Source organism: Triticum aestivum, chromosome 6B (assembly GCF_018294505.1).
Source record: "Triticum aestivum cultivar Chinese Spring chromosome 6B, IWGSC CS RefSeq v2.1, whole genome shotgun sequence".
NCBI classification, from domain to species: domain Eukaryota; kingdom Viridiplantae; phylum Streptophyta; class Magnoliopsida; order Poales; family Poaceae; genus Triticum; species Triticum aestivum.
Window position 1 is genome coordinate 464,965,379 of NC_057810.1, and position 25,571 is coordinate 464,990,949.

At 45.5% G+C, this 25,571-nt stretch overlaps 1 protein-coding gene, 1 non-coding gene and 2 pseudogenes across 5 annotated transcripts; all 4 read right to left on the reverse strand.

Moving 5' to 3' along the window:
- Positions 1–13,674: 13,674 nt before the first annotated feature.
- Positions 13,675–25,055, reverse strand: LOC123137488 (uncharacterized). Of its 4 annotated transcripts, XR_006468326.1 has the most exons (11): positions 24,682–25,055; positions 23,794–24,233; positions 20,013–21,699; positions 19,556–19,934; positions 19,034–19,158; positions 16,628–16,890; positions 15,278–16,524; positions 14,880–15,179; positions 14,058–14,743; positions 13,888–13,968; positions 13,675–13,814 (listed from the first exon to the last, which is right to left on the reverse strand). XR_006468326.1 is itself a non-coding variant. In XM_044557268.1 (4 exons), exons 3-4 carry the CDS (start codon positions 20,633–20,635, stop codon positions 19,898–19,900), a joined length of 660 nt encoding a protein of 219 aa, XP_044413203.1. In that variant the 5' UTR covers positions 20,636–21,699; positions 23,794–24,233; positions 24,682–25,051; the 3' UTR covers positions 19,454–19,897. The 4 variants fall into 4 exon arrangements, 1 of the variants encoding a protein (XP_044413203.1); XR_006468327.1 differs by having other exon boundaries at positions 15,278–16,890; positions 23,794–24,228; XR_006468325.1 differs by having other exon boundaries at positions 15,278–16,890.
- On the reverse strand, positions 21,995–22,082 carry LOC123140356 (small nucleolar RNA R16). The gene has a single exon (XR_006469962.1). It is a non-coding gene; the product is annotated as a small nucleolar RNA R16 (small nucleolar RNA).
- LOC123140466 (uncharacterized) lies at positions 23,006–23,134 on the reverse strand (annotated as a pseudogene).
- Positions 23,287–23,400, reverse strand: LOC123140465 (uncharacterized; annotated as a pseudogene).
- Positions 25,056–25,571: the final 516 nt, after the last annotated feature.

Consider the following 25,571-nt stretch of genomic DNA (forward strand, 5'->3'; position numbering starts at 1 on the left):
GTGATCCTAATAGAAAGAAGAGATAGCCTAGTTCCTTAACCCCGTAGGAAAGATAAGATGACTCGGATCAGAGGGCATGAGGTATAAGGAGTAAAAAGAGCCTTTCGTTCCATCCCACAATCAATTCCCCTACATATAACTAAAGCATTTCTAGACTCAACTTCGACCAGTTCGGCTTGGTAATCCTACAGGCAGTCAAGCTCTGATACCAAAGTTGTCAGGACCCCGACTCAATGCCACATCGATCTAGCATGTAACACCTCATATCACTTTGCGGCCTCACGCACGGTATTCCCACGGGTGTCGCCTTACCTTTGCCCGGGACCGTTTGCGCCTTTTGGCACACGTATATGATAGTGTCGCTAGCATCCATATGATAAGGAGCCCGGGTGACATGGCTAGTCGTAAACCCAAAGTGGCACAAACTTACAGGGACAGGCATCCATGACCCAGCATCGAACGTGTCGGTCATCAGCGAGTGAATCCAGGCTGTAGCACTGGGCTAGCAGGACTCCGGTGAACCGGGCTGTAGCAGGCTAACAGGACTCCGGTATTCATCGCGTGACATTTCCCCGAAGGGACAGACACAGGAACGAAGAAGGACACATGCCGGCCAGCCTAAGTGTTCCGGAGCAGTAGCAAGCTACCATGGCTCAATGGAAGCACTAGGAGACATTTCCCGGTAAGAGAGGCTACTAAGGATAAACAACTAGATAGTCAGATCCCACACATACCAAGCATTTCAATAACATACACACAATATGCTCGATATGTGCAAATACAACATGGCATCACAACATGACTCTACAACTCAAGTATTTTATTCAATAGGCTCCGAGGAGCAAGATATTACAAACATGGGTCTCATGACCTAGCATTCAGAGCATACAAGTCAAAGCACAAGCGGAAGCTCAACATGTCTGAGTACAGACATCTACAAATGAAAAAGGCTGAGAAGCCTGACTATCTACTAGATCCTGCCGAGGGCACAAGATCGTAGCTGAGGTAACAAGCTAAACGTCGAGGTCCAAGCGGAACTACTAGCGAGACTGAAGTCTCTCTGCAAAAACATAAAATAGGCAAACGTGAGTACAAATGTACCCAGCAAGACTTACATCAGAACTAACTACATATGCATCATTATCAACAAGGGGATGGTGGGGTTTAACTGCAGCAAGCCAGCTTTGACTCGGTGGCTATCCTAAACTACGACTGCAAGTAACTCTTTGAGGTGGCGCACACGAGTCCACATATTCACCATATCAATACACCACTATGGATCCGCTCCCGTCTCCCTATGAGGACGCCATCCATAGCACTCACGCTTATCTTGCGCATTTTAGAGTATCCACTTTCACTTGTCTATGAATTGTTTACAGGGACAGGCATACATGACCCAGCAACGAACGTGTCGGTCATCAGCGAGTGAATCCGGGCTGCAGCAACTGGGCTAGCAGGACTCCGGTAAACCGGGCTGTAGCAGGCTAACAGGACTCCGGTAGACACCGCGTGACATTTCCCTGAAGGGACAGACACAGGAACGAAGAAGGACACATGCCGGCCAACCTAAGTGTTCCGGAGCAGTAGCAAGCTACCAGGGCTCAGTGGAAGCACTAGGAGACATTTCCCGGTAAGAGAGGCTACTAAGGATAAACAACTAGATAGTCAGATCCCACACATAGCAATACACATTACACGTACGCATAACATGCAAGTATGTGTTGTACAACATGGCATCACAGCATAACTCAACAACTCATATAGATAAGGCTCAAAGAGTCATCATAGCATTATTACAAACAGGGGTCACATGACCCAACATTCAGAGCAAACAAGCAACAAGCGGAAGCATTACATGTCTGAGTACATACATCTACAAATGGAAAAGGCTGAAGAGCCTGACTATCTACAACATCCGATCAAGATCGTAGCTGAGGTACAAGCTACTTGTCGAAGCCCATGAGATCACTAGTAAGACCGAAGTCTCCGCTGCAAAAACATAAATAAAGCAACATGGGTACAAAGGTACTCAGCAAGACTTACATCAGATCCTATCATACATGCATTTGTATCAAGAGGGTAATGTGGGGTTTAGTTGCAGCAAGCCAGCTTTGACTCTGTGGCTATCCTGTTCTACGACTACCAGAACTTCTTTGAGGTGATATGGCGCACACGAGTCCACTAATCACCACACGATACACTACTATGGATTCATCCCCGTCTCCCTACGAGAAGGCCATCCATAGCACTCACACTTGTCTTGAGCATTTTATAGTATCCACTTCAAGTTTTCTATGTACCATGTAAGCATCCAAGAAGTCCATAATCGCGGACCCGGCTATTCGAATAGATCATGTTAACCCTGCAGGGGTGTACTTCTTCACACACGCTCTCGCCACTTACCGCCATGTACACGTCATGTATCTCGGCAACCTTCAAGCGGAAGCCTGGTGAGGGTGTCGGCCACGACCTAACTAACCACACAAGACTCTAGCCCAGGTTTATCGCCTATTCGGGTTCCATCCGCAAGGAGATCCGGCCGGGGTGTCGCTCATAGCCCCAAACGATGTGTGCAGGGTTCCCGAGCCCACCATTCGGGTGCCACTCGGTACACTAGGCCACGTGTGCCTAGTCTGTCCCAAGCCCACCCTGCCGGGTGCCACTTGGTAGAAAAATAGCACTACCTACAAACACCAGAAACTAGTTGCGACTCCTGGACAGAGATCAAGTTGGTTACTAAGTCGAGAGGGGTCGAGTTACCGGAACCCAATGTGTGGTAGTATCGAGTCATTGGACAACATACATAGAACTCAGTGCTTAAGGACGGTTCCAGTGAGACAACCCACCATGTACTCCTACATGGCCTCTCACCGCTACCTTTACCAAATCGTGTTCACACACTTCACTCTCAGCATCAGAACATATCGTAACACTCCAATTCATTCCCAATGAATCAGACCTGACACAACTCTAAGCAATAGCAGGCATGGCATGGTAGGAACACAACATGGTTCAATCAACTCCTACACATGCTAGTGGGTTTCAACTATTTACTGTGGCAATGACAGGTCATGCAGAGGAATGGGTTCAACTACCGCAGCACAAAGTAGCAGATGAATCGTTGTTGTCCTAATGCAATAACTGAGAGCAGGAGCGAGAGAGTAGGATTGTATCGGAATGAACAAGGGGGTTTGCTTGCCTGGTAGATCAACAAGGAAGGCACTGCTCCTCACACAGGTACTCTGGAACGGTCTCCGGAGCAGGACCTATCAAGAAGGAACGGTGTCGGCAATCAATACACAAACATATGCAACAATATTATGCATGAACATGGCATGTAGATGTGATGTTGTTTGAGCTAATGCAACTAGTATTCAAATTGAATGAAGCCCATTTGAACCAAGGGTTCAAATGCAACTCCAAATTAAGCTCTTATATATGCCATTTATATGATTTCACTTATATAGTAGGTATAAGTTGGTTTGTCATGCATGAAACTAGTACAGATGGAAAGATTGCATTTTTCTGATGATTTTTCATATATAAATTATCTCAATCTGAGCTACGGTTGAATTTCTACGATTTTTTGAAGTTTAAATCATTTTCTGGAATTTCCTGAGTTAAAATAATTCCAGAAATCATTATTACGTTAGCATGACGTCAGCACTGCATCAGCAGTCAACCTGGCTCAAACCTGACATGTGGGCTCCACACGTCAGTGACACGGTGGTTAAGCCGGGTCAAACCCGCACTAACCAGGGTTTGACTTGGCCCTGGGGCCCACGGTCAGCGGCTGGTGGGGTGGTTTAGGCTGCGGGATTAGGCGCTAATGACAGCCATGTCGGCCTCGCCGGAGTTCGGCCGGCGACGACCTCGAGCCGCGGCGGCGACTTGCCGGACTTGCGCTACGAGCGGCGGATGGACGCGCGGAGACCACCGGGGCGTAGCCCGTCGTCATTCGCATCCAGGGGAGCAGGTGGGAGGCTGCGGGGGCACCGGAGCTCGCCGGAGTGGAGCTCGCCGGAGTGGAGCTCGTGGCGGCGGCCGGAGCATGGTTTCGAGCGGGAGCGGCCTACAGAGCGCGGGGAGGCAGGGAAGAAGGGGGAATCGATGCAGGGGCTCACGATGGACTCGAAGGTGTCGAAGGCGAGCTCGGGGACAAAGCTGTCAGGACCCCGACTCAATGCCACATCGATCTAGCATGTAACACCTCATATCACTTTGCGGCCTCACGCACGGTATTCCCACGGGTGTCGCCTTACCTTTGCCCGGGACCGTTTGCGCCTTTTGGCACACGTATATGATAGTGTTGCTAGCATCCATATGATAAGGAGACTGGGCTGGCATGGCTAGTCGTAAACCCAAAGTGGCACAAACTTACAGGGACAGGCATCCATGACCCAGCATCGAACGTGTCGATCATCAACGAGTGAATCCAGGCTGTAGCACTGGGCTAGTAGGACCCCGGTGAACCGGGCTATAGCGGGCTAACAGGACTCCGGTATTCATCGCGTGACATTTCCCCGAAGGGACAGACACAGGAACGAAGAAGGACACATGCCGGCCAGCCTAAGTGTTCCGGAGCAGTATCAAGCTACCATGGCTCAGTGGAAGCACTAGGAGACATTTCCCGGTAAGAGAGGCTACTAAGGATAAACAACTAGATAGTCAGATCCCACACATACCAAGCATTTCAATAGCATACACACAATATGCTCGATATGTGCAAATACAACATGGCATCACAACATGACTCTACAACTCAAGTATTTTATTCAATAGGCTCCGAGGAGCGAGATATTACAAACATGGGTCTCATGACCTAGCATTCAGAGCATACAAGTCAAAGCACAAGCGGAAGCTCAACATGTCTGAGTACAGACATCTACAAATGAAAAAGGCTAAGAAGCCTGACTATCTACTAGATCCTGCCGAGGGCACAAGATCGTAGCTGAGGTAACAAGCTAAACGTCGAAGTCCAAGCGGAACTACTAGCAAGACTGAAGTCTCTCTGCAAAAACATAAAATAGGCAAATGTGAGTACAAATGTACCCAGCAAGACTTACATCAGAACTAACTACATATGCATCATTATCAACAAGGGGATGGTGGGGTTTAACTGCAGCAAGACAGCTTTGACTCGGTGGCTATCCTAAACTACGACTGCAAGTAACTCTTTGAGGTGGCGCACACGAGTCCACATATTCATCATATCAATACACCACTATGGATCCTCTCCCGTCTCCCTACGAGGACGCCATCCATAGCACTCACGCTTATCTTGGCATTTTAGAGTATCCACTTTCACTTGTCTATAAACTGTACAGGCAACCCAGAAGTCCTTTACCACGGACACGACTATTTGAATAGATCATATTAACCCTGCAGGGGTGTACTTCTTCACACACGCTCTCGCCACTTACCGCCATGTACACCTCGTGTATCTCGGCAACCTTCAAGCGGAAGCCTGGCGAGGGAGTCGGCCATGACCTGACTAACCACACAAGTCTCTCGTCCAGGTTTATCGCCTATTCGGGTTCCATCCGCAAGGAGATCCGGCCGGGATGTCGCTCACGGGGCCAAACGATGTGTGCAGGGTTCCCAAGCCCACCATTCGGGTGCCACTTGGTACACCGGGCCACTGTGCCTAGTCTGTCCCAAGCCCACCTGTACCGGGTGCCACTTGGTAGACTACTAACACTACCTACAAACACCAGAAACTAGTTGCGACTCCTGGACAGAGATCAAGTTGATTAATAAGCTGAGAGGGGCCGATTTACCGGAACCCAATGTGTGGTAGTAGCTGTTCATGGATCACAAACACAGAACTCCGTTCCTGAGGACGGTTTCAATGAGACAACCCACCATGTACTCCTACATGGCCTCTCACCGCTACCTTTACCAAATCGTGTTCACACACAATAGGACATGTTCACACACCTCTAATTCATTCCCGATGAATCAGGCCTGACTCAACTCTAAGCAGTAGCAGGCATGACAAACAAGCATGAATGAGTAGGCACAACAGGGCTCAAACAACTCCTACTCATGCTAGTGGGTTTCATCTATTTACTGTGGCAATGACAGGTCATGCAGAGGATAAAGGGGTTCAGCTACCACAGCAAGTAACAGATGAATCGTTGTTGTCCTAATGCAGTAAAAGAGAGCAGGAGCGAGAGAGTAGGATTGTATCGGAATGAACAAGGGGGGTTTGCTTGCCTGGCACTTCTGAAGATAGCATTGAGTCTTCATCAGTGTCAACGATCACAACGTCGGTACAACATCTACCGAGGGGGAACAACACCGGCAAACAGAGAAGAAACACGATCAATGCAATGCACAATATGATGCATGCTATGACATGGCAATATGAGTGTGTTGGCCTGATGCAACTACAACCAGATGGGTTTGAACCATTTTGAATCAAAGATTCAAGTTTCAAGCTCATGCATGGTCATTATTAGTGCTTTATCTTGTTCTGCACTAAACAGCAGGTTAACTTGCTTAAACATGCATGAAACTAGTACAGATGGATAGATTGGATTTTTCTGATAATTTTTCATATATAACTTGTTTAATTTGGAGTTACGGTTGAATTACTATGAATTTTTGAAGTTTGCAACATTTTCTGGAATTTTCTATATAAGAATAAATCCAGAAAATAAGTTACTGCGTCAGCATGACATAGGTATGATGTCAGCAGGTCAACTGGGTCGGCTAGGTCAAACCTGACATGTGGGACCCATACGTCAGTGTCACAGGGCTGTTTAGGTCGCTGACATGTGGGACCAGTTAACGCTGACTTGGCCAAAGTCAAACTGACACGTGGGGTCCGCAAGATTAACACTAATCTAAACAGGAAATAAAGCTGGAGTTAATTAGGGAGTGGGGTCCATGTGTCAGTGCCTTAGGGGGTTGGTTAGCGGGGTGATTAGGCCCTAATGGCGGCGCCACGTCAGCACGCCGGATTGTCGCCGGCGATGACCACAACCGCGGCAGGAGCTCGCCGGAGTGGTGCTACGGGCGGTGTTGGGCAAAGCCAAGGGCACCAGAGGGTTTCCCTTGCCTGCGCGCATCCAGGGGAGGCACGCGGGAGGCGCGGGGTGGCCGGAGTCGACGGCACCGACCAACAGAGCGGTGCCGGAGTTCGAACGTTGATGGATTCGACGCCGCAGGGCACAACAGGAGCAACATATGGCCGCTACGGCCCCGTGGTGACGCGCTGAGCACGGTGATGCGCTTGGTTTCGAGCTCGAGTGGAAGTGGACTCGGCAGCGAGGAGCTCAGGCGGCGGCGCGTGCGGGCGAGCGCGGTGTGGCGACTACGGCGTGTAGCAGAGCAAATGAGGAGGGGGAGAAGGAGCAGGAGCTCACGTCGAATGCAGAGGGCGTCGAAACGGGCTCGGTGAAGGATTGGAGTTGGCTGGGCGGCGAAGTCAATCTCGCCGTCGGGAGGTTGAAGACGAGCCCGGTGAGGACGTTCGGGTCTTCTAGCGGGGCATGGCTCGGTGAGGGGGTCGAGGACGAAGTGGTGGAGCTTCTGGGCTACTCGGGAGGACGAGGGAGAGGCGTTGGCTGCGGTGGTGCTCGTCGGTGGCGGTGGCAGCGCTCGGACTGCGCGCGAGGGGGAGAGACAGAGGAGGGGATAGAGCACGGGGAGAGTGGGGAGAGGTGCAAGGGAAGCAGGAGACCGCGTGGCGCTCGGGGCTGGTTCCAGAAGCGGCGGAAGCAGGAGGTGGCTCGGGCGCGTGTCGGCGCGCGGTGGCCACACGCCTCGCGTCTTTCTGGCGCGAGGTGGGAGACGGTGGCGGCTCTGGTGGGCTGGGCTAGGTAAGTGGTCGCCAGGTAGGTTTGGGCCAGGTAGGTTTCCCTGCTTTGTTTTATTTCTGTTCTGTTTTCCTTTATTAATTCATTTTGCCACTGTTTTGAACTCCAAACAAATTGAAAACAGTGACAACATTCCTCTGAATATTTTATATTGCACAATGGGACTATCCAAAGGCACATAAATTATTTCAAAGTTATCTGAAATTATATTCCACATATTAAGAATATAAAACCAAATCCAAATACAATATTGATTTAAATTCAGTGCCCAAAATAATTCCTTAAAAATGTTCATTATTTTTGGTTTGGAACAAAGCCCTTGCCAAAAATACCAAATATCAATAAGGATCATTTTGGTTTCATTGAATGCAAATTTTAGTTGAACCTAGTTGATTTAAGTGGTGCTAGGGTTGGAACATCCCCATTTCAAAATTAAGCAAAATTTAAATATGATGCACACATGAAGCTAGCCTAGTGCAATACCAGAAGCTAGGGATGTGACAACCGGTCGTTTGGCAGAAGATGCCCTAGCCCGAGCAAGACGAGGGGATTGGCGACACGCTCCCTTGGCCTTGGTAGTATTGGTGGAGGTCTTCTTCACCTTCTTGGTGGGTGGCGCTGGGCTGGAGGTCGCCGCTCCTCGGACTGCGGCGCGCCTGCGGGTGCGCTGGTCTGGATCCGGTGCGGGGGCTTGCGGTCCTGCCACAAGCCACTCCTCCTCTTCAAGGGCCGCTGCGGCGCCCTCCTCCCTCTCCTCCTTCCCTCTTGGAGCTCTGTGGCCGCCTTGGCTAGAGCGTCTAGCCCGACAAAGTTATCCCGGCAAGCTCTTCCCTGGCAGTATCCTCTCTGGCTTGCGCCTCGCTGCCTCCCTGGGAAGATCCCCCGTTCCCAGTGTTCCCTTTGCCTTTCCCGGCCTTTGTAGCCTTCTCCATTTCTGCGCGGCAGGCAGCCTTGTCCTCCGTGACTCTCTTCAAAATATATGCTACCTCCGCAGCACAGGTGCATTTATACATTCCATCTTCAGCCCTGGTGGCCTTCTATAGCGTCCAAGATGCGATTCTATCCCAATCACGTGATGAATTCATGATTGGGGCACAACCGAATTTCAAGCGCATAGCAAGGTGGATATCATTACAACATACCATGTACTGAATAGATGAGAATACAAGATAAAGGCTTACACTCGCCACAAGCTACATCATGAATACAACAGTTCATCAATACATAGCAATCATCATACAGAAGAGCAGGATCTGACTACGGATGGAATCAAACGAAAAAAAGAACGACATCCACCCTGCTAGCCCGGGCTCCCGACCTGGAACGTATTTCCCTCAATTTAAATGGATCGAAGATCCATATGATTTATTTATGTGAGTTTTAGTTAGTTTGTGAAATTGGTGGCATGATGACATGATGCAATGCAAAAGATGCTAAGAAGAATGCCACAGACAAAACAAATCACACGGCGACAACGAAAAAGCTGGAAGTCTTCTGGAGCATCGTGATTGGGATAGAATTGCATCTTGGGCACTACAAGTTGGTATCAGAGCAACATACCATGTACCGAATAGATGAGAATACAAGGTAAAGGCTTACACTCGCCACAGGCTACAACATGAATACAACAGTTCATCAATACATAGCAATCATCATACAGAAGAGCAGGATCTGACTACGGATGAAAAAAATGAAAAAAAGAACGACGTCCACTCTGCTAGCCCATGCTCCTGACCTGGAACCTATTTTCGTCAATTTAAATGGACCGAACGGTATAGTGAGCATGGTGGTGACTCGGGAGGATACCGATGCACACCGGGTTTTGTAAAGTATTGCGAAGCAAAGGGAACATCACATGATAACCAAAGGTTCACTCGAATGTCATTCGTGCAACCATAGGGACCGATATGGATGTCCACGGTTCCGCTATCGGTCATTGAACGGAGGAGTTTCGTTCATGTGTATGGTTTACCAAACTACGGGGTCACAAGCTTAAGGTAATCATTATCTGCTATGTTTAGTGGCACGAGGGTGATGGGAATTTATTCGTGGAATTGTTTCATTAATATCTGTAATAGTTTCGAGAGGTTCCGGAAGCGTTTTGCGGTCACCGGAAGGGTTTCGATGAATATCGGGTATTATCAATTAATTATATGTAGGTGGAAAATGTTTTAGGTGATGCTAAATTATATATATAATGCTCTAAAAAATTAAGGCATTTTATATTTAATTTAAATATCAACAGGCCTAAAAAGGTCAAGAGGCGGAAGGCAACTTGGGCCACAAGGCCCAAGTAGGAAGTGGCGCCCCCCTTTCCATATAGGGGGGTGAATTGGACTAGGGGAGGAGTCCTCCCCCTTAGCCGGCGCACCAAAAAGGGACTTTCCCTCCTTGGTGGCTACCTCTCATCCCCTCTTAACCTATACATACTAGAGGATTTCTCCCTATTGTAACACAAGTTTTGGAGTCTCCTCTAGTTGATCTAGTATTAGTTCTAGTTGGTCCTACTTGACTAATTAGAGCTAGCCCTAGCCACCTCTAATCCTCATAAGTAGAAGCCCAGTGTGGTTCTAATCTTCTCCCTTAATTCTCCGACGTCGATTAGCTCTGGACGGCAAAGCGCTGCCAAATCGTGAAGACCGTACGCTTGCAACCAAGTAGAGAGGTCGTGCTTTCGGTCTTCCGTTCGAGGGATCGTTCGGGGGCGGTTCGCGGGATTGTCAGCAAAGTTCCGGCGACTTCAAGTACGATCTACACCGACTCATCTACTTCCACTACACTCCGGAGTTGGTAACGGTCTTTGATCACAACCAGATATGCATCTTCATATTGTTCTTGGGTGATCATAGGTGCAATTTTTTTTGCTTTCTACCACGTTTCCCAATAGGGGCATCTTGGTGAGCCTAGAACAGGGTTGTGGGGCCTTGCCTCACTGCCCACATTCATGAGTATCCCCCCTGCAGGTGGTCCCCAATCTGGAACCTTCTAGAACCTTCCTGGTACAATACCAATTAATCTCGAACATTTTCTAGAACCCCGATAACAATTTTCCATATATAAATCTTTACCTTCGGACCATTCCGGAGCTCCTCGTGACGTCCGGGATCTCATTCGGGACTCCGAACAACCTTCGGTCACCAGCGTTAATATCTCATTACTAACCTAGCGCTACCGAGCATTAAGCGTGCGACCCTACAGGTCGAGAATCATGTAGACAGTGAGACTCAACCTAGCAATCCGACCCATGGGTTCGACCGCCCATGGGCACCCGACCCAAATGAGTAGGGTATGGGTTGTCATCTTTGCCCATGGGTAACCCGATTAGTCATGGGTAGGGTATGGGCACAAGTTTATGCCCATGGGTTACCCAATGGGTCACCCAATTATCTGACATGGGCTTTGCAATACTAAATTCCTAGACATATAGTGATATGTTCCAGTCCAGTACTCAAATCCTCGAAGGTCAACACCCAATCGATAGCCCAACTTTTTTGCCCGTGACTGCCCCAACAAAACATTGCTATTTTTTCACCACACATGTACAGCTAGTACACATGTTTGTCAATGCTAGGCCATTGATCCATTTATAGGTTTTGAGCATTAGGGCCCGAATACATGTTGAGCCATCGGCCCATTCTGTAAATAGACACACCGCACGACACAACAGGAGGCAGTAAGCATTGGCTGCTGCATCACTTCACGCAGCAGTTTAGTATCACCTTGCATAGCTATGAGAAACTGGGGAATGGGGGCATTATAAGACTAATAGGTGGCAATCCATTTGGTTCCAACATGCCTGTATGAAGTGTACTACATTTATTTTATAGGTTTTATGTATTGTACAGCAACCCGATGGATAACACAGTGGGTCGGGTTACCCGATGGGTATGGGCGTGGGTCTGCTCCTATGCCCATGGGTAGGGGTGTGGTCGTAGGGGTAGGCCCATTTAATTATAGGGCATGGGTCTGGTAGAGGTCGACCCGACCAAACCCGACCCGATTGCCACGTTGAACTGAGACACCTCTCCTGTCAATAAACAATAGCGGGACCTGGATTCCCATATTGGTTCCTACATATTCAACGAAGATCTTTATCGATTGAACCACGATGTCAAGGATTCAGTCAATCTCGTATGCAATTCCCTTTGTCTAGCGATATGTTACTTGTCCGAGATACAATCATCATTATCTCCATACCTAGTTCAATATCGTTACCGGTAAATCTCTTTATGCATTCCCGTAATACAAGATCTCGTGACTACACTCATTAGTCACCTAAAGCTTCTTGTGATGTTGTATTATCGAGTGGGCCCAGAGATATCTCTCTATCACACGGAGCAACAAATCTCAGTCTCAACCCATGCAACCCAAGAGAGACCTTCGGAGATACCTGTAGAGCACCTTTATGATCACCCAGTTGTGAAGTGACGTTCGATAGCACACAAATCATTCCTTCGGTATCCGGGAGTGGCATGATCTGATGGTTAAAGGAACAAATAATTGACATGAAGAAAGTTATAGCAAATAACTTAAACGATCTGATGCTAAGCTTACGATTGGGCCTAGTCCATCACATCATTCTTCTAATGATGTGATCCCGTTATCAAATGACAACTCATGTTTATGGTCAGGAAATCATAACCATCTTTGATCAACAAGCTAGTCTGGGAGAGGCTCACTAGGGACATTGTCTTGTTTATGTATTCACACAAGTATTTAAGTTTCCAAACAATAAAATTCTAGCATGAATAATAAACATTTATTATGAACAAGAAATATGATAATAACCATTTTATTATTGCCTAGGCATATTTCCAACAGAAGAGGCGAAGGCGGGAAGCGACGATGGCCCACCAGAGTACAGCGTCGTCCTGTTTGGTTGGAGGTGGCAGACGATGCAATGTGCGTCGATTTCTAATCGAACGACTATTGATGATCAGCAGAATATACAAATTAGTAGGTTGGCATCATATGCTTGATATCCTCTCATAGCCTACTAGAAAGACCGCGCTGACACAAAAATCAGGTCCTAGTTCGAGTCCCAGTATCACCCAAATTTTTTGGAGCATATTTTCTGCAATATTTGAAGTGAAAATAGAGAATACTAGTACCATATTTGTCCTCAATATCTTTTGCATATATTTGTACGAGAAATGCAAATGCAAACTTGACAGTATGATGCATATATTTGTACTACAAATGCAAATGCAATGTTGGTTGTATGAAAATGTGAGGCTGTGATCATACTGACATATGTTGTTATTGCAGCAGTTCAAACAAGCATCTAGTTCACCAAATTAAGGTCATACATGCATAATATTAAAAGATCCATCATGGCCAAGATTAAGGTCATGCATAACAAAAGTTGTTGTTCTAGTTCATACATGAACAGTGACATTTTTTGCAGTTAATGGAGCATGGCATACATGAACTAATGTTATGGAGTCCTAGGAGCATTCTGTGTCATTGGAATCTCTTCATTCAGGTCTGGGATTGCATTCCTTGCTCCATCATGTCCAAACAGCAGTTGCCATAGAGGATAACCTTCAACTATTCTTCCTCCTTCCCCAGCTCCTCTTCTAGCTGCTTCTGGTCCTACTCCTCTTGCAGTTTCTTCTGCTCCTACTCCTCTTGCACTCCTCCCAGCTCTTCCACCTCTTGCTTTCTTCGCTACTCTACCTGCACTTGAACTGGTACCTACCTCATCTGCAAAATTCAGTTGGTGTAAGATTCAGACAATGTAAATTTAAGGGGCATGCAAGATTCAATTAGAGTACTCATTGAATTGTTGCAAGATTCATTTAATGTACCTACATTTGTTTGAACTGCTATTGTTGCCCTTCTTTTACCTTTGCTTGCCCTTCTACCAGCAGTTGTTGCAGTTGTTTGCCTCGTCCTTTGAAGGATCAAATCCCAAGCTGCAGCTACAAAGCTTGACTCCTCTGGCAGTGGTCTAGGTGGTCTGATATTTGTAACATATGGTCTCTCCTACAAACCAGGTGTGCCATTCAGCATTTACAAATATTTTATACACTCAGAAAAACTTGTATCTCTCTCTTACCTCCTATCCCATCTTGTAAACCATGCTTGTCCTGTCATTAATTGGGTCCAAGCTAGGGTTCAGTCTGCAATGCAAAATGGCCTACAACAACATTCAGAAAAGCAAAAATATTCAATACAACAACATGCAGAAAAGCAACAATGTTTAATAGAGCAACATTCAAAATATACCAATGACATGCAGAATAGCTTCACATGCAAATTCATCCTCTTCTTCCTCGTCTTGTTGTTCCACTTGTTCCCTCTGCATATATTTCTCATGCCCCCTGCTATTGTGGTCATCTTTGCCACGAACTGAACAACGCATAGCCACCCCTTTTCTTATTCAGATACAATGTTCATCCTTCTTTTTCTCTTCAGGAGTTTTCTCCTATTCTTAGGTGGCCTGCACATCTGTTTTGTGAAAACTGGTGGGTGAATATATGTTCCATCCATCTTCTCCCAGTGGGCCCTATCTCTTAAGGGCATGATAAAGTATCCATATGCTTGCAAATATGACTCTACTATATATAGCATTTGTGAACCAGGTCTTCAGGGTCAATTATTACAGCCCTACACACTACAATTGCATGACTGCAAGGCAATCCCTTTTGCACTTACAAGTCCTTCCTATGGTGTCAACAATGTATGTCTTGGGCTCAGACTGCACATGAAATATTCTATTGCTAGCATTTGTTGGAAAACAATTGGCAGAAAATTCTGCATTTTTCTCTAACTTCTTCCTACTTTTTAGGCAAATTCTTCCTTTCCATTTCTCAACTGCTTCTCTCCGTTTGCTTGCATGCCTCAGTGATATCTTTGCAAGGATGCACTCCAATATTGACACAATACAGAGCTCTCTAGCTTCAAGTATGTAACTGTCATGGAAAGTGAAACATGCTATTAGAGCACTAGAAGATGCAGTTGGATACAACAACTAGAACATGCAAATGCAAACTACAACTTAAAGATGCACATGCAAACTACAACTTAAAGATGCAGTTAGGACATTACCTATTATACACTTCAGACATGTTGTTCAGAAGAATATCACATTTAGGAAAATCACTGAAGAAATTTTTCACCCATTGATTAGATGGCTTGCCCTCTAGCTAGTTGTAAGCATCAATGCAAGCCTCTCATTTTCTCTCTGTTCTCATTCCATCTTGGTAAGTTTGTGGATCTGGCAATGGCCCACAACTGATTCTTCAATGTCTCACCTTTGAACAACTTGTGGAAGTTTTGGTATATGTGCCTAACACAAAACCTATGCTCTGCATCTAGGAAAACTTTTTCAACAACATTTATCAAACCCTGCATATGCAATGGATTTTCACATCAGTTCATATGAAATAGCCCATGCAATTCATACATAAAGCATGCATATTAATGCAATGGATGAGTTGCAATACCTTCTGCTTGTCACTCATGATGGTGTATGGGCTTGTGTTGATAATGTTCAGATCATTTTCCAATGTTGACAAAAATCATTCCCATAAGTGGATTCAACCTCTATCATTCTCATAGCTATTGGATAAATGCAATCATTGGGTCAATTCCCACAGCTATCAACAATATACCTTTGTACCTACTTTTCAAGTGGCGGCCATCCACAAATATAATTGGCATGCAGCCCTTTAGGAGAGCTCTCTTGCAAGCATCATATGACCAATAGAGTGAGGAGAGGTGATCCTTTGGCAATGCATCATCCTTCTCCTTAGCCTTGGTAGTGGAAACTATGAATTTGTTGCCAGGATTAGCTCTTTTGAGTTCTTGCCCATAGTCCCACAACATGTTGTATTGCTCTGCTTCATCCCCATGAATAATGTTGAGAGTTGCCTTCCTGGCCCTTCCCAATTTCATCTTGTATGGTAGCAGTTTGAACTCTCTTTGAACTTTGCTACCAAATGTACCCAAATCCATCTTCTGGTTGTCTCTGAATTCCTCAATGCAAGAATTTTAACTGTGAAACACTTGGAATCAAATGATTTCTGACATTTGTGAGTGCCATTGTACTGCCTTATCACAATGCTACTAGTCCTATTGTCTTTTGAAGCTTTTGATTGCCAAGGACAACCTTTTAAGCAAACTGCATTAAGGCTTTCAAATTTATTTCTTGGCTTATATATCTTCACTCTATTCCTAACAGTGTATGCATCCAAAGCCATTCTCAGCTCTTTCATGTAACCAAAACCAAACCAACCCTGAAAACTGGATTATTCAAAACCACTTCTGGATTGTAGGCTTTGAAAGTGTACTGCAACTTTGACAATTCATCTTTGTTTAGGTTGAGATCATCATCATCTAAAGGGTCTTCTTCTTCAATGTACCCTTCCTTCCCATTATTATCATTGACATATATATCCATATTCTCCACAAACAAATCATCATCTAGAACTTCAACATCATATTCACTCATAAAAATCACTGTTAGTTTCTTCTCCTACATCCTCTCCCTCTCCCTCTCCTTGCTCTGTTTCCTCTACCTGAACTTCATCCTCTCTTTGTTCTTCTCCCTCTCCCTGCTATGCTTCATGTCCATGATCTCCCTCTCCCTGCTCTTCTTCCTCTCTTGCTTCTCAATTCTCTTCTTCCTCTCCTCCTTCAGCAGACCTTGGCAATTTCCTTGGAGTAATTACCCTTGGTAGAGGGGAGCCATCTATGATCACATCATCATACAAAGTTATGATCTTATTCTCCTCATCCACTATCAACAAAAGTGTCTTGCATTCTTTGCTTGCATTGACCATAGCAGCAATTACCTCTTCAGTATCCACACAAACAAGGCCATCTACAATTTCCTTGCCTGGCAAGCACCAGTACACTTGCCGATGAGGAAAACCATGGGAGTAATCCAACTTGTCCAAGCAAAACTTCAACATATCTAAGGTCCAAGTGTCAGCATGGCAATAGTCAAATTCACAATAAGTGTTGCCAATATATGATTTGTTCACTCCTTGTCCAATGAACATGCCATTGTGCTCAAATGCTACTGAGAACAAGAGAGATTCTTCTCCTGAAGTTACTGCAAAAAAAAGACAACTTTTTGTTTAGACTATGATGCAAAACACTATAGTAAATGAATTCCTTTTGAATATAGTACTACCTCTGTCCTGGTTTATTGGTCCCCATTGTATTCCGTGCCAAAATTTGACCAAAAAGTTGACTAACAAAATATTAATGCATGTCAACAAAAATTATATTGTTGGATTCGTATTTGAACATAATTTTCAATGATATAATTTTTGTTAACATGCGTGACATTTTGTTAGTTCAATTTATAGTCAAAATCTAGCACGGAATACAATGGGGACCAACAAAACCAGCACGGAGGTAGTACAACAATAACCAATTAACAACATTTTTCATCACTTAACTGAATTCACTACAACATTTATCGACAGCATTCACTTAACTGAATTTTGACAAAATTCACTAACTGAATTTCGACAGCAAGTACAGAGCAATATCTGAAGAAAACCAATTCACACCGATCACAGGGCATCCATCACAACAATCACATGGCATACATCGCAACAATCACAGCATCCATCATAACAATCACATCTTCCTTCAATCCAATAACTATATTAACCCTAAACTAACCCCCAAATTGTCATCACCGGCAAGCCAACATAGAAAGCAACGAAACAACAATAAACGTCCTATCAAACGCCTAGATTCCCTTCATCGCATGAATAGCAGCAACAAAACATCAATCTTTCCACCAAAATCATGAAAAACTAAGCCCGATGAAAACCTAGGAGAAAGGGGCAACCCAACTCAGGAGGAAACTCCCCAAGCCCCCGTAGGAGCGGCTCCATGCCGTGTTGATGGACGGCGGCGGCGTCCAACGGCGTCGAGGCAGCGTCGGGAAAGAAGGCCAGGGGTTAAGGAGGGTTTCTGAGCACCGGGTCGAACCGTCTTGTACTTATCTGAACGCAGGGACCCCATCTACATATTACTTCACCACACAAGGGGGGGTGCACAAAACTACACAGACCAGCCGCGTGCCTTCTTCCCACATGGCAGCCCAGTTGGCACGTTTCGAACAAAAATATTACCGCATGAGAGTTGGTGTACTACTTTTATGGGGTTTTTTTTTTGTGTGTATGGATCTGTGACAGACACGCAAGTTTCTGTACTCTAGGTGTAATTAACTCTTTCTGATCGATCATGGCCGGTTACCTCTTGGCCGCCGGCTACACACTTGTTATATACAAAACGCACGCCTTCCATGCGTGATCTTCTTCATGGTCAGCTTCTCCTCAGACGTCTACCTGTCTCTCCATCAGCGCGGTCGCTGGCTCACGGCTCACCTCAGGCAACATCATCGTCTACAAGACCACCTCCGAGGCTCCGACCCCAACCTCACAACCGTGACTGTGGCAGACCCCAACCTCACAACCGTGACTGTGGCAGGCTCCGGCTGCGCAGTAGTCAGACACTCCCATATCGTGCGACGGCTGAGGGGCACCAATGCATTCCTCTCAATCTTCGCAGGCAATAGCATGGCCATCATCGCCCGCCTGGCTCCCTTGTTCAAGCTGATGGCAACGCACTTCACATGGCCGATATGGGCGTGCGGCGGCGCGGGAAGCTAGGCAACCAGATCGCCGCGCCATCGGGTCCGCCATGGCGGAGCTCGTGGAGGAAACGGATGCCGTGACGCGACACAGTGGCTGGGTTTTACGTCCGACGTTTGGGATTCGTCTTGTTGTACGGCATGTAGGCCACGACCACGGACCCAATTGGTTCTTCTTACCGAGCTCTAATGGCTGCTCAAGAGTCCGTGAGGAGAGGAGATAAGGAATTTCAGTAATTTATTTAGATAGAAAAATATTTTCTGTACGAGATGGGGCAGAACAAACAGCATGTCGCATATCTCTCATGCTAAATCGTTATGTCCACCCGAACCGTGCACCCCGCCAGACCCCATTAATAGCACGTGGCACCTTCCCATTAGTCAGTTTTAGTTATGAAAAAAATAAAAAAATAAACCAGAAAAAAGATCCCTAGCTTGATTTAAAGAATTTAGTATTCCTGTTTTAGAACCGTAGAATGTACTGGTTATGAGAGAGTATGAGAGAATGTTATGTTTGGAAATAAGAAGCATATTCATCCATGCGAAACGTGTACCCGTGGAATTGAGTGAAACTTGAACTTACTCTTCCAATTGAGGCAGTCAACATCCCAGTCGTGTAATTGTCAGTCATGATTTTATGTTTCCTCTTCAGAAATAGGGTAGCAAATATTAATAATCCCAAACTTTCTCTGCCACCAAAACATTTGTCTGCATTGAATAAAAGTACGACGTGTTATATTTGATACTTTTGCTTGGTTAAGAGTCACTTAGACAGAGAAACCAGTTTCAAAAAATTCCTGAAACAAACTACATGGCAGACCACGTAGTGAGCATCAAATGCAACTCGTAACTAAAATCTTAACTAGTCTATCACTAAAAGGCGCGTTCTGACATTGGTGGAAAAAAATTAGCATTGTGATGTTTGAGCAATACTTGAGCAATACTGGTCGTTCAGCTAGAATCATAATGAAAACGAAAGTAAATAAATACACTACTGGCAGTATTATAGGAGCACTTATTTAGGACTTATTAAGCTACCATTAGTCATGCAAATCAGTACGCAGTTGCGCTATTACCACCTCTACTATACTCTAGAGGTGCTTACAGAATCCAGCAGAGCAGGGGCAATTAGGTCCGGATGCTTTGTTGTTCTCATCTGAAATAACATTCTGTCTCTTCTGCACTAAACTCAGCAGTCAAAAAGTCTTTATCCTCTATATACTCCCTCCGTCCCAAAATAAGCGTCTCAACTTTGCACTAACTTTAGTACAAAGTTGTACTAAGGTTGAGACACTTATTTTGGGACGGAGGAGTACTTAACACCAGGAAGTGGTTCACCAATGTCCCTCTCCAACACCAAAAGGACAATGTCTTTGGATCCTCGGATCTGACATGTCCCTATGAAGAAATCATCTCCCTCTGGCAAAATCATCTCCCTCTGGAGAAATCATCTCTCAGCGTAGGTCTCGAACATTTTGTTGAACCTGAAATCAAGGTTAGACATTAGATAGTGGTGAGGAATTAAACCAACAAAGAACAGCATCATCAGACTTAACACTTACTGCGTGATATGACGGAAGAACCTCACTAAGTCGACAAGTTTGGGCAAGGCGAATGGAAAAAAGAACTCTATCAAATAGACTATATCAGTCATGTCATCTATTTCAAGCACCTTCTCAATGTCAACAAGTAACTCAGGGGCATGCACAAAGAAGTTCCTGAGCTCGTAAAGTAGATCAGGAAGATTGTCCATAACCAGCCAGCCATCCCTGCCTTCTTGATCCTCATTCTCATCCTCCGTGATAGTCTTTGTTTCAGATTCTGGAGGTCTACTCCCTCTACCCTGCAGAATTCGTGCAGACTGCTGCTTCCCCGGTCCTTTAGACAGCCAGCCCTCCCTGCCTTCTTGATCCTCATCCTCTGTGATAGTCTTTTTCTCAGATTCTGGAGGTCTACTCCCTCTACCCTGCAGAATTCGTGCAGATTGCTTCCCCGGTCCTTTAGACGCCAGCCAAGCATGCCAGCTCTGCTGCGACTTGTCAACCCCACTTCCCTCATCAGCCATTTGACTTTTTCTCTTCAGACTCTGTTTTTCTTTGGTTCCGTCTTTACTCCATGTCTTCGCCTTCTTGGCAAGCCCCTGCTGACTTTCCTCAACAGCCATTCGGCCTTTTCTCTTCAGCATCTTTTCTTCTTCCCCTTTGTCATGGAATTCTTTGAGAAGAGGAGTGGATTGGACCTTACGCGTCCAGCTTTCTTCAAGCTCAAACTCACGGATTTTAGGATTCTTTTGTCTCACAAGAGTCAGGAATTCCCTTACTTACTTACTTACTTACGAAGCCTTTTATCCCAAACAAGTTGGGGTAGGCTAGATATGAAACCCTTTCACGAGGACTTCCCAGGAGGTCACCCATCCTAGTACTACTCTCGCCCAAATGGGTTTTATACCCAAAAGACTGGCTAGTTTTTACGTTGGCTCGCCAAGCCTATCACAACCCTTAGATATGAAACCCTTTCACGAGGACTTCCTAGGAGGTCACCCATCCTAGTACTATTCTCGCTCAAATGGGTTTCATACCTATGGGACTGGCTATTTTTCCAGTCAGTCATACTAGTACTCTGGCTATATAAATGGGTTTCAACCCTTAGAAGAGTCAGGAATTCCCTATTCATTATTTTTCCAGGGCTTGTCCGGCAAGCTTCAGCAAAACTTGATAAAAGCGTAAATAACTTGGGAAGTGATGCAAACATGGCATGACTGCGGATTTTTATCAAGTACTCTGACCTTGCCTCCTCATCATCATCATAGTTAGCTGGGATATTGTCCAGCAACTGAAGGAAGGTAGGAAAGAAAGGAGGGGACTTTCTTGGTGGGGTGTCAAAGTAAGAAACAAACTCTCGTCGCAGATTTCGCAGAGCTGCTGTGTCTCTACTCGATATCGAAGAACTAGCATCTCTGATCCCCCTAACCAGAAGCTGACATCTTTCATCCGCCACCTCAACATCATCAAAGGACCACTGCCCATCCCACTGGGGATCTTTCAGCAGTTTTTCAGTGACTTTCCAGACCAAGTCCCGAAAAACTGATCTTCCTGGTCCAGAGAAGGGATATATCATTGTTCCTTCTGGAATACTGCCCTTGGCAGCTCCTGCACGAGTTAAAAGTCTCGGCAATTGAATACTCCCAGCATTCTGAGCCAAGAACAGTGGTAGAGACAGACGAGGATTCACTTCGCGCCACATCTGATCCTGCAAAAATTCATATAACTTAGCAATAGAAGGAGCCCCTCCTAGATGCTAGCTTGCTGGAATTAAGTGCTACTGCTAGGTGCTAGGTGGCTAAGGCCAGATTTGAGATTTAATAACAAGCAAGTTGCATGAACAGACACAAATATAAAGGACAAGATTTTTTTTGTACGTTCTTACTGAACCATGTTTATCACTTGTACTTCATGGATTAATCAGAAGCACAAGTAGTATATCATAGCATTTGCAACCCTATTTGCCAGGAAAAAAGAAAGAGACATATATATCATTTTTAATGCAAGGCATCAGATAATAAGCGGAGATTATTAGTCCACATATGCAATTGTCCATTGAGAGTGTAGGATATCTGATCGTCAATTGCCAGCAGGAAGAGCCAGAAGATTTCGAATTTTTTTTTTTGAGAGAGAGAGAGAAATATGTGAAACGGAAAAACTCGGTTGGACCATTTGACTCCAGAACAATGGCAGACGCTACAAACCAGCTGCGCGCCCCTAAGATCTGAGTCCAGTAAAAAAACTGCAACTCCGTCTATGAGGTAGAATATGAGCTAAGCGCAAACATGACAAGAAAAACAGCAGAAAATATGAGATCGGAAACCTAATGCTTTCTGTCAGATGCCAACCACATGGGAAAGCACGGATGATGCAGACATATCAACATGGCATCAGTACTCTCTTCAAGAAATATTAGACCATCAAGAAAGATTAAACAACAAAAAGGATTTGAAGACTGATGCTTGAATCTAGAGATCATAAAAACAACAGAAGAAATCTCAATGGCAAACGGATAGGAGCTCAAACGTAGCTAAACACACCTGGAAGATCATACTGAGTGAATTTCCTCATCACTGCTACTCCCTCCGTTCTAAAATAGATGACTCAACTTTATACTAACTTTAGTATAAAGTTGGGTCATCTATTTTGGAACGGAGGGAGTACAAAACTAAGAAATAAAACTAATCAACTATTTTGTTCAAGTAGTCGCATTTGTGGTCAACTACTTGTTCACCCGACCTCAGACAAAGTAAAGAACCACAAAACCAAACAGGTTTTGACCTAAATTAGTAATTCTGCTTTCCACAAAGAGAATTGAAACAAAGGTTTATCTAATAGTTTGGTTTAGTTACAGGAAAAATACAACAAAATATTAATAATGTCAACCAAGATCACTGTATGTACTGGCTTGGTTTGGTTTAGTTACAGGACGAATAAAAGGTTTAAGAATATGGATGGTGATATAGCAGGATAATCTTCACCATCCTCACATCTACACCTTATCTACACGGTACTAATGTAAAGTCTTGCATGTAAAAAGCAAAAAACTATCCAGACTTTCTTCAAGTTGATATAGCAGGAAACACTTTCAGCAAGAAATGAACGGTAAAAGGCATTTAACCGATACACACTTATCCTGCAACTGCGACAAGGGAGAAAAGAATGAAACAAATAAATGTGCAAAGCAGATAGATTCAGAAGCATTTATCACATACAAAAAACAGAAAAGGCAAGCATATTGTTATGCTGTCATGGAAAAAGAACAATCACGCAGAAAACATAGAAATGTTAGATTAGCTGAGAATAAAGTGATTGTTAAAGAAAGCATATAAAAGCTTAAACCAACTGCCCACTTTTCCCTTATTGGTATAGAATGAAACACTAAAGCGTATACGCACTATCCTGCGGGGTGATGCATAGAACTTGTAACTGATTGTAGTTTATCACATCATGGTAAATAAAAACAAACGACATGGAGCAACCTTACTTAGAATTCAAACAATGATTTAATGAATTTGCAGAAGGCCATTAAAAGTTGGAACTTAAAAAGAAACGGCAAATTAGTAGTTGACGAATTTGGAGAAATAATAGTTGACTATGCTCTCACCAATGCAGATCATCAAGTATGAGAGTATCCCAGCAACTACCAGACAAGCATTATCAAACATGTTATTTGTGCAGGGTGACCAAGAAACTAAAATCAAGCACCAAAAAACTAATACATAATCAATAGGATATTCTCCTGATACGTCACATGAACTGCTACGGAGTACATCATGATCTAACCTGTGTAGATATTTACCTTGGTTTTATCATCAAGTAGGGGCTGTTTTCCCCGGTCGAGATTTGAGGCGCTGCACGGATCCGAATGTGGCCTGCTCGCGCTGCCTTCGTCGCCCTGCTGCTGAGGCACAGACCGTAAGTGGAGGTTCTGGGATACATTGGGCAGCAGCGGTTGCGAATGCGAAGGCGAAGGCGAGTATCCCCTGGCGGGCGGCGGCTGCTGCGGCGGCCACTGCATAGGCGGCTGCGGATGCCCGCCGCCTTGCTGCGGACACTGCCAAGGGCGCAGCGGATGCTGCTGCTGCTGATGCTGCCAAGAAGGCAGCTGCTCGATTGCCCTGGCGGGCGGCGGCTGCAAAGGCAACGGCACATTTCCCATGTTGGGCTGCGGCGGCGGCGGCGGCGGCGGCGGATTGCGCATCGTGTGCTCGGGACTTGGGCCAGCTCTTTTGAGCTATCCTGTGGAAATAAGCTCCAGTTATAATCAAACATAAGGAAGATCATTGTCTCGCATACCAATATCATGCATGCATCACTGTCTCATATAATATGAGTACTTGAGAAGAAGTACTGAATGAAAAAAATCTGTAAATTATTACATGGTCCTCCCAACAAAAGCATACACCCTAGAGCTAACCATCAAGGGAAAACACTCTCAACCATTATAATAAAAGTTCTAAGACCCACATTATCCCATTGTGCTTTCATCTATTTTCATCATGTCAATACAAAAATATTGGAAGAATTAATACGTAGCACAAACAATATCTAGATATTGCTTTTATGGTAGCATATATAAGCAACGCATCATGTCAATATTTCTTCTATGCAACCAGAGGGCAACAATTATTTCTGCCATATATAAGCAACGCATCATATATAAGAAATCACAGCAGGGGCTGCTCACCTTGGTGGCTCACGGCCAGTAGGAGGGGAGGGGGAAAGGGGTCGCGTCCGCCGGAGTGGGGCGCCGTCCGCCGGAGTGGGGCGCCGTCCGCCGGAGTGGAGCCCTGGCCGGATCGGGCCAGGAGCTGCTGCTGGACAACGGGGACGGAGGGGATGCGGCCGAGGGAGGGGTCGCGCCCGTGGGAGCGGGGGTGGAAAATGCAGGCCTACCCGCTGGTCATGTCGCCGGAGATGGGCTCGTCGAGGAGCAGAGGACCTGAGGACCGGCGGCGGCGGCGGCGGTTAACAGGAGGAACCCTAGGCGGAGCGACAGAATAGAGGTGTCGAGTGCGGGAGGGAGGGGATCGAGCGCCCTATTTTTTTCGCGTCGGGGACGGTTATGTGCGGGACTGGGGATCGGCGTTATGGGGATTTTGATTTTTCTTGCCACCACTTATTTGGGACTTTGACAATTTGCCACTGTCTACTTTGCAATTGATATATTTTGCCACTTCTTTTTTATTGAATCACATCACCGTTTATTGCTTAAAACAAGTTCGGAATGTCATCAAAAACACAAGAAAGAATACAGTCTGGTGGCATATTCAGCCAAACCGTATTTAAATTTAAACACACGCCCTCCCGAGCTAGAACATGAGCAGCTTTATTCCCACTTCGTGGAACACAGGTTACCTTGGAAGCTTGTTTTGATTGAAGCAACTCCTTATCTCAATGATTGATCCAGCAGCTGTAAAATTCTTCTTTCCGTCATTAAGCATGGCCACTACGCTCTTGTTGTCCACCTCCACATGCACCCGGGGAGCGTCTATTTGCATCGTCAGCTTGATAGCTTCCCTGCAAGCTAGAATCTCGGCTAGCTCTGGGTTAGTTACGCCCGGAAAGGTAAAGCAT

Excerpts from the sequence above, each read along its gene's own strand:
- LOC123137488 (XM_044557268.1), bottom strand. The coding sequence starts at position 20,635 with ATGCTGAAGAGAAAAGGCCGAATGGCTGTTGAGGAAAGTCAGCAGGGG. Across the intron at positions 19,935-20,012 it reads TTCTTCCGTCATATCACGCA|GTTCAACAAAATGTTCGAGA; the intron begins GTAAGTGTTAAG and ends CCTTGATTTCAG.